This window comes from Psammomys obesus, unplaced genomic scaffold (assembly GCF_907164565.1).
Source record: "Psammomys obesus unplaced genomic scaffold, mPsaObe1.curated_primary_1811, whole genome shotgun sequence".
Lineage (NCBI taxonomy): Eukaryota > Metazoa > Chordata > Mammalia > Rodentia > Muridae > Psammomys > Psammomys obesus.
In genome coordinates this window covers 1,113,554-1,122,382 of record NW_026596158.1, presented here as the reverse complement: position 1 = coordinate 1,122,382, position 8,829 = coordinate 1,113,554, and the positions used below count along the sequence as shown (strand labels likewise).

General features: G+C 58.5%; 2 protein-coding genes across 2 annotated transcripts; one reads left to right on the top strand and one right to left on the bottom strand.

Moving 5' to 3' along the window:
• Positions 1-1,272: 1,272 nt before the first annotated feature.
• Nccrp1 (NCCRP1, F-box associated domain containing) lies at positions 1,273-4,841 on the top strand. Its single transcript, XM_055594956.1, has 6 exons — positions 1,273-1,969; positions 2,303-2,365; positions 2,449-2,500; positions 3,266-3,361; positions 3,726-3,864; positions 3,980-4,841. The coding sequence occupies exons 1-6, from the start codon at positions 1,660-1,662 to the stop codon at positions 4,118-4,120; spliced, it is 801 nt and encodes a 266-aa protein (XP_055450931.1). The 5' UTR covers positions 1,273-1,659; the 3' UTR covers positions 4,121-4,841.
• A 1,513-nt stretch (positions 4,842-6,354) lies between these two features.
• On the bottom strand, positions 6,355-7,652 carry Sycn (syncollin). The gene is made up of 2 exons (XM_055594954.1): positions 7,211-7,652; positions 6,355-6,497 (listed from the first exon to the last, which is right to left on the bottom strand). Exons 1-2 carry the CDS (start codon positions 7,603-7,605, stop codon positions 6,488-6,490), a joined length of 405 nt encoding a protein of 134 aa, XP_055450929.1. The 5' UTR covers positions 7,606-7,652; the 3' UTR covers positions 6,355-6,487.
• Positions 7,653-8,829: the final 1,177 nt, after the last annotated feature.

The window sequence follows — 8,829 nt, the reverse complement described above, 5'->3', positions numbered from 1 at the left end:
TGGATTCTGTCCTCACTCATCTCCTCCCACCCCATGACAGGCCTGCGGGAGGGCAGCTGGGGGAGGGGCGTGTTTGTGGTCCTGGGTGTGCCGAGGGCTCTGCTGGGGTTTTCTGGAGACCCGCCGAGGTGTGGCAGGGTGACACCTGGAAGGGACATTTGTCACTTTACCCCTGCTAGGGCCCCGGTGACTTCCGAGCTCTTCAGGGTCCTCGGGCCCTCTTCCCTGCCTGTTCCCGAGTGTGCCCGGAGAGGCTGCTCTTCAGCGCAGCTGAGCCGGTTTAAGCCGGTCAGTAACCAGAGCCATCTGAGGTCCACAGCGGTGTGACCGGCTTAAATCTGACCGCTGAGCCGAATACCCGAGACTTCCTCTCCAACACGTGCTGTGAGTCACTAGGCCTCTCAGTGTCTCTGTTTCTTCATTGACAAGATGGGTGTAACAAGAGGGTGGACTTCCTAAGGAGATGTGGAGACAGCTTACCTCACTTCCCGGCTGGGGTGCGGGCCCCACTTCCCAGTGTCTGAGGCTTCTTGCTTTCTGAGTCCGAAGGATGGGCAGTGTGTGGACGTGTGGGGCGGGCCTGGCCTGGGGGCGTGGGGATAGCAATGGCGGCACACACCGGGCGGGCTGGCACAACCTTGGCTACCATCGTTCGGCAGCTAGAAGCAGCAAGGCCAGCCTGGGCTACACAGCAGGTTGGAAAACAGCCTGGGCTACATAAGACTTTGTCTGGAAACAAAAGACAAAGGCCCCCAAAGCAAGCAGACAGTAAGTAGTAGCTGGCCCCGGCCGAGCGTGACATTAGGACTGAGGGGTTCAGGCCCCAGATGTGTTTATAAACTGCCTACGGTCTCAACGCTCCTCCTCTCTGTTAGCGAAAGGAGTTTAAGAGAGCCAGGCCAAGGAGCCCTCCTTAGGCAAGGAGGCCCAGCGTTCGCTGCCTCCGCTGGCTCTGCTCAGGGCAAACCAGACCGGGCAAGAGGGGCATGGGGCATCAGACAGGAAGCCGTCCTACAGGTTCCTCACGCCCCGAAGTCCTTTCTCCACTGTGCCCGTCCTCTCTGAGGGAGGAAGCAGGAAGGGACACAGTCAATCACCCAGGAAAACTAACCACCGCCAGTGGGGGGCCTCCAGACCCCTGGCGCCCCCATCTTTGCTTCTGGCCTCACTCCGTTTAACCCATTTTGCTCTCCAGGACAAAAATAGAAACGAAAGTCCGAGTAACCTACGCTGGGTCCCTGGAGAGAGGTCGAGGTTTGACCCCTGCCTTTTACCAGCCCCACACGGGATGAGGATGAGGGAGGAACGAAAGGGGGTGGTAATTGGCCTCAGTCCTGCCAGGCCAGCCTTGAGGAGGAGGACACACATCATTAGAGCGCTTGACATTAGCCCCAGGGGCCAGGCCAGGTCCTCGGGTAGCCCTGGGGAAACTAGGGCGGAGAATGAGCGTCGGAGGGGGCAGGGCCTGGACCCCTGGGCCTGAGGAGGGCGCTGGCTCCGGCATCCCCGGGTCTGAGGGAGGAGGCCGGCCCCCGGGGCTCAGATCCTGCCCCCGACACGCCTTCTCTTAAATCCCGATGGCTTGGCCCGCCCCTCCACCCCCAGTTAACCTGGATCCTAGGAACCGCGGCTCAGTCGTGCAAAGCCCAAGCCGCAGGGATGGAGAAGACACCGGACAGGGACGCGCTCGGCGGCGGGAGCGAAGCCGAGGGGGCCCCGGGCCCCGAGGAGCTGCCCCCGCATCCCCAGTCCCCGCCACCGCCGCCGTCCCCGAGGTCTCCCGCGTCCCCGCAGACCCCCGAGCCCCCGCGGCCCGAGGCGCCGAGCGAGGTGGAAGCCAGGCAGCTGCTGGTGGAGGAATGGGGGCCCCTGAGCGGGAGGCTGGAGCTGCCCCCCAGCCTCAGCTGGCAGCTGCTGTTCCTGGAGCGGCCGCTCTACCGCAACCTGCTCAGCTCGCCCAACCCCGAAGGTGCGGACGCAGCCCGGGACGGCCCCTCCGCCTCGCTGGCTGCGGCGCTGCTTCTGTCCCTGCCGCCGTCTGTCTGTCTGCCGTTGCACCTCTGTGGCTCCGCGTCTCTACTCTGCATCTCCGAGGGTCTCTGCTCCCTCCCTCCCTCCCTCCCCTCTGCCAGCGTCTCGCTCCCTTTCTCTGGATTTCCCCCAGAGCTCCAGAGACTCAGCGTAGACGCCCACCGACCCCCTCAGTCGCTGTTAGGCTGGTCTACCCGGGCCAGGGTAACCCAGGGGTAGGAGGACACGGAGGTGGGCACTGGCCTGAGGCGTCTTCCCTTGTGTGATTCAGGCATTAACATCTACCAGCCGGCTCCCCCGACGGGTCCCACCCGGAAACCCCTGCAGGCGCTGGGTAAGCCCGGGGGCTGTGCCAGGGAGGAGGGTGCCCTCACGCACCGGTGTCTCACCAGCCGCTCTGCCCTCCTCACTGGCCAGGCAATTTTCACGGATGGTACATCACTACGGAGAACCTCCAGGGGCCCTTCAGGTGAGTAGCCACAGGGCGGGGGAGGGGGGGAAGCGGGGGAGGAGCGGGGACAGGGAATCACGCTCCTAACTCCCCCAGCCTTCTTCGCTCAGGCGCCTGCAGAGGCTCCCCCCTCTCGCTCTGGTCACAGCGTCAGTCATAACAGAAGGCCTATGAAATACAGCATAGGCGCCCGGGAAGCCCGGCCAGCTCCCAGGAGGTGTTTGATAAGCCTTGCTCTCCTTCTCTTTGCCGGGGAGAGAGCCACCCGGATCCTTTATTAACTTCAGTCCAGCTCCTGGAAGGTAGCCGAATCTCTAGGACCGAGTTAAGCCCGATCCCCTCACTGGGGGATTCCAGGCAGGGGCTCCACTACTACACTACGAAACCATGACCCCATCTTATCACTGAGGCATTCTGGGTAGGTGCCCTACTGCTGAGCCATGCCCCTGTTGTCTTTCTCTCTTTTAATTTTGAGAAAGGGTTGCACTAAGTTTCCCAAGCAGGCCTTGAACTTCTGATCCTCTAACTGAGCCACTAAAGTAGCTGAGTTCCAGGCCTGGATCAGGCCATCAACTCAAGGGTCAGTTTTCATTGGTAACAGAAGCTTTGTGTATCCTGTTGTCCAGAGTCTCCTGGGAACCAAGATTGTCAGGTCCTCATTTGCAGGGGGCAGTGTGTGGGGGAGGGCCTCCTGCTGTCCCTAGACCCTGAGACTGTGCTTCCTGCTCCCTGGGAGGCCTGGGGATTATGGGATTGCCAGACCCATGTCCTCACTCTGGGCAGCTGGACTGTGAAGGAGCAGTGTGTGAACCTGCTGGCCAAGAAGCTGTGGGAGGAGCTGCTGGATGATGAACAGCCCGACATCACCATCATGGACTGGTGAGCCCCGCCCTGCCTGGCTGCCAGGCTTGCACCCAAGGCTTCCCGCCTCCCAACATCATCAGCACCACCGGGTTCTATCCTCCTCGGGACCCAACCCCTGTATCTTTCAGGTGTCACGTGGTCGGTTCTCCCTGGCCCAGGCTGTTCCTTTATCCCCATCTCACCTTCTGCCTGCACCTCTCTACATATGTAGCAGTCACTGTTGGTGACCAGGCCGTGGGCTTCAGCGGACAGGGCATATGCCTGTCTCGGGCTCTGCCAGTCCAGGGCTGGGACGCTGGATCTGGAGAATTCTATGACCGGGGCGTGGGGCTGAGAGGCTGCTGGGGTGCCGGGCACTGAGAGCCTGCTCCTCCCCCAGGTTCGAGGATAGCCGCCTGGACCAGTGTGTGTACGAGCTTCACGTCTGGCTGCTGGCGGCTGACCGCCGCACGGTCATTGCCCAGCACCACGTGGCCCCTCGGACCAACGGGAGAGGCCCCCCTGGCCGCTGGATTCAGGTGAGATGCGCTGCCAGGCCCTGCCCAGGCAGCTGAGTCCTTGGGCGGAGGGAGGAGGGGCCGCAGTGGGCTGTGGGACCCTGGTGGGGCTCTTCCTAACCTTGGGCCGCCACAGGTGTCCCACGTCTTCCGCCAGTACGGTCCCGGCGTGCGCTTTGTCCACTTCCAGCACAAGGCCAAGAACCTCATGGAGCCCGGGGGACTACGGAGGACGAGGGTGACTGATTCCTCTGTGTCCGTGCAGCTTCGGGAGTGACCGCTGATGGGCTCTCCAGCCCCTGGAAGTCGCTGGCGTCTGTCACCTCTGAACCCTTAGGGTTTATGATGCTTCCCACCCTTCCTGTGTGTGGGTGCTTAGCCAGACCCTCCTCATCCCCTGAGCTTCCTCACCCCTGACCCCTCTGACCCCCTGAGCCCTCCTCACTTCTCTGACCTTCCTCATCCTCTGAGCCCTCCTCACCCCTGACCCCTCTGACCTTCCTGACCCTCCTCATCCCCTGACCCTCCACACCTCCCTGACTCCTGCTCACTCCTTGGCTTCTCTTTATTTCCCTGACCCCTCCTTACCCCCTGACCTCTCACCTCTCTGATCCTTCCTGACCCCCTTGACCCTTCTCACTTCTCTGACCCTTCCTCACTCCTTGACCCCTCACCGCCTGACCACTCCCCATGCCCCTGATCCCTCCTTCTTCCCTTACCCCTCCCTCCTCACCCCTTACCCCTTGACCCCTCATCACCTCGCTGACCCCTCTTTACTTTCCCGACTCCTCGTCATCCCCCTGACCCTTGGCCCCACCTTTCTCACTTCTCTGCCCTCAGTTCCTTCCTAACGATTTCTCCCTGCCCGGGTGGGTCTTCTTTGACATCTCCAGGCTGCCGTGAATGTGTGGCCCTGGACAGGACCGTCCCTTGCAGAGCCTCTGTTGGCCTCATTGTGGGTGCTCAATAAACCTTCGGAGAGTGGGCGTAAGAGAACACGCTCAGAGGCCAGTGTCTGCCTGCTCTCTGTGCACGAGACTTTCCTCAATTCGCGTCTCACCCACACAGCCAACCTTTTACCTCTGGGTACTTCTGCGACCTCTGGATCTCTCACATTGACATTGCCCTCTAACCTCTTTCTGCAGTGCTGGGAATTGAACTCAGGCTCTTTGGGGTACACTAGACAAGTTCTCTAATCCCAGAAACCTTTTTATTGAAATTCTGAGGTAGGGTGCTGGAGAGATGGCTCAGTGGTTAAGAGCACTGGCTGTTCTTCCGGAGAACCTGAGTTCAATTCCCAGCACCCACATGGTGGCTCACAACCATCTATAGTGAGATCTGATGCCCCCTTCTGGCATAGAGCGCTCATATACATAAAATAAATAAATATTTTAAAAGAGAGAGAGAGAGAGAGAAAGGAAAGAAAGAAATTCTGAGGAGGGGTCTAGCTGAGTGGCCCAGACTGGCTTTCAAGTTTGCCTCAGCCTCTTGAGTAGCAGAGGTTATAGTCTGCATCTCGGTGTGATCTCTAATTTTCCACCCTGTGGGTCACTGAACTGTAACTCAGCTTGTGAGGACTGGCAGAAAGCCCCTTTACCTGCTAATCCATCTCACAGACAGCTGATCTTTTATATCACCCCTGAAGCATTCCCACTTACCCATTCTCTCATCCCTTAAGGCTTAGACTCTCCCCAGATCCCAGGCTTGTCTCCAAGCTACCCTGAATTTCATCCCTGCAGAGCGGTTCCCATGACTCTCTGTCCAGGACACTGTCTCCACCACCCTGTCTGGTCACCCAAACCAGACCACCATTAAGAGCCCTCATGCCTGGGGCAGAGGTGAGGCAGAGATCACAACCTGAGCACAAACAAAAATTTGAATGGAAGTGTCTTCCGTCTGTCAGGGAGGAAACATTGAGTGTAATTAACAACCCAGAGTCCGGCCTGTAAGCCCAGCTACTAAGGAGGCTGAGGTAAGGGGATCTCAAGTTAAAAGATAGCCTGGGCAACTTAGTGAGACCCTGTTTCAAAATAAAAAGTAAAGAGAGGGTTGTGGGTATGGCTTTATGGTAGAGCCCCTGCCTAGGATCCCCCAGTGAGGGGCTGGGGTGTGGCTCAGTGGTAGAGCCCCTGCCTAGAATCCCCCAGTGAGGGGCTGTGGTGTGGCTCATGGTAGAGCCCCTGACTCTACCATATCACCTGACACAGCATGGCTCTAGCCTGGCACAAGGTCCTAGAATGATTCTGATGTTCTGGGCATGAATGGTAAGGTCTGTAGCTCCCCAGGAGGCTGAGGGATATTTACCAGAAGTAAACAAGGAACTTAAAAATATTTATAGAGCAATGTTCTCCCTTGCTCCCCAGATGCCTTTGCTCACCCCTAACCCCAAGTTAGAACCTAAGGCTGGGTCTCCAGTATGCATTGACCCAGACCTCATCACTCTGCTCTCTCCTAGGCTATCCAGGCCTGGGTGGACTTGGGTCTCAAACACAAGCAGAAGGCACACAGGGCTTTAAGTTCACAAGGGCTGTATTACAGGGAGGCCATCTTGTCTCCTGGTTCTCCGGGGCCACAGCAATCCCCAAGGTCAGGCTGGGTTCAGCTCAGTGCTGAGCGGAGTTACAGATGACCGGCCCCCAGGGCATCAATTACACCTGCAACAGAAACAGGAATTCCCAGCTGGGCATGTGAGGGCAGAGAGGCCTCATGTGGGGGAGTCGGGGAAGAAGGTTCAAGGCTTTGGGCTAAGGAGCTTGGCATCCTGGGAGGTTTTGGGGGCTGGTGATTTTTTGAGCAGTTATGCTGGGCTGTTTGGGGGATGGTGCTACCGTGGGTTAGAAGATACCTGAAGTCTTCGGGGACCCCTAGGATTGGGCCTGGGAATCTGGAAACAGTTTGGGGGCTGAGGTCTAGAATAGGCTGAGTCTTCAAGACTTGGGCCTGGGGTCTTGAGGCCTGAGAGGATGTTTAAGTCTGAGAGTTGGGTGTAGGGACTTTCAAATGCAATGGGAAGTGCTGGCTTGGGATCCAGGGACCCCAAAGGAACTAATGAGTTCCCTATTCTCAGGCCAGGAAACTTCATGCAAGGGGAGAGCAGAGGGTGATACCGAAGGGGAGAGCTTCTGGAATGGAGGCAAAAGTAGGGTTGGGTGTCCTAGCCTGAGAGACTAGGAGAAGGGGCATAAGGTGGAGGATGAGAGGGCAAGTCTGGGGTGCACTCAGAGACAGACAGGGCCTCCGGGAACCGTTTCCAGGGGGAGCCTGCCTGCCTTAGTGAGTCAGGGGTCTCTGGACTCTGCGGGAGCCTTAGGCTTGGGTGGTGGGGCTGGGTAGGGTGGTTCGGAGCTTTAAGGCCACAGAGACTCACTTGCAGTAGAGGCCCGAGATGGAGTTGGACCAGTCTCCGAAGATGCCCCGGCGGTACTCCTCCAGGCGCGGGTAGGTGCCGGCGAAGAACTTGCGCGTCTTGCCACGCTTGCCGGAGAGAGACCACACCGTGAGCTCGCAGCGCTGCGCCACCACGAGGGACGACGCCGAGTTGGCCCAGCCTGAGGGCAGGAAGGGCAGGTCGGCGCCGGGCTCCACGGACAGCACGGGGCCCCGACAGCAGTTGTCGTAGTAAGGGTCGCTCTTCTCATAGAGCTTGGCGCACGTCCGCGTCCCGTCCGCGTGCTTCAGGTCTGCGGGCACCGGGCAGGCCGCATGGGCGCCAGGAGCGGCCGCCAGGGCCAGAGCCAGCAGCAGCGGGCACAGCGGGGACATGGTGACGACGCGCCAGAAGAGAGCTGGGTGCGTTTATGTATCCGACCCCTGGGAAGAGAGAAGCTGCAAGATAAGGAGGGAGGAAAGAGGACACGCCCCCTGCCCCAGGAGCCGGGGACCTCGGTGGAAAAGCTCGCGCCGCTGAACAACAAATACAAGCTGGAACTAAGATCCGGACACCTTGGAGTCCGGCTGGCCAAAGGCCACCATAAGGACAGCCAAGGGGTTGGGGTGCTTGCCCTGTACCCCAGGAAGCCCGGGGTTGGTCCTTTCCCACTGTTTACAGCTGTGAAAGCACTGAGGAGGTGAGGCGGGGGATCAGGAGCTCAGGGTTATCCTCGGCTACAAAGCAAATTTGGAGGCTACCCTGGGGTGTATTCAAGACCCTGCATGAACGGGAAGATCGAAGATAGATAGACAGTCAGACAGACTGACTGACAGATAGGTAGATAAATCGATGGATAGATAGATTGATAGACAGATTGGAAAGACATGACTCAGAGGTTCGGATCCTTGAAGAGGAGCCTGACTCTGTGGGCACCTCGTAACCACACACACATCCTCCCACAGAGGGTGAGACACTCACACATGCCCATCGTTAGAAAGAAATCAAACATTTTTATTGGGAAAGGTCAGGGCTGGAGAGATGGCTCAGCAGGAGAAGCCGAGTTCCGAGCGCCGGGGCCCACCGGAAAGGCCCAGCATGGCCGTGTGCCCTGCAGAGACAGGATGGCTGGTGGGGTTGCTGGCAGCCCAGCTCCGGTTCAGCGATCAACCCTGTCTCTCGAGGATCCATCGGCCACAGAGCAGATAATTTGTGTGCGTCTCTGGCTTCTGTATACACGTGCGCAGGAAAATGTAGATCTCACACACACACACACACACACACACACACACACACACACACACACAGTCACAAAAAGAGGGAAGGGAAAAGCAGCTGGAAATGGTGGCACGCACCTCTAAATTCCAGCACCGAAGAAGCTGAGATAGGAGGACGGAGAGCTGAGGGCCAGCCTGGGCTACGGAGCAAAGACTGTCTGAAGAAACCAAGGGCTGGGGCGGTCCCTTAATTAAATAAATAATTTCGCTAAGTAAAAAGGGTTGCCACACTCTGGACGTAGCTAGTGTGTAAGGAGGGTTTGCAAACTGACAAGAAGAAAGGAGCCTCCGCTTTCCCCACTCCTCCCTCTACACTGAAGCACAGGAAGGACAAAAGAGCAG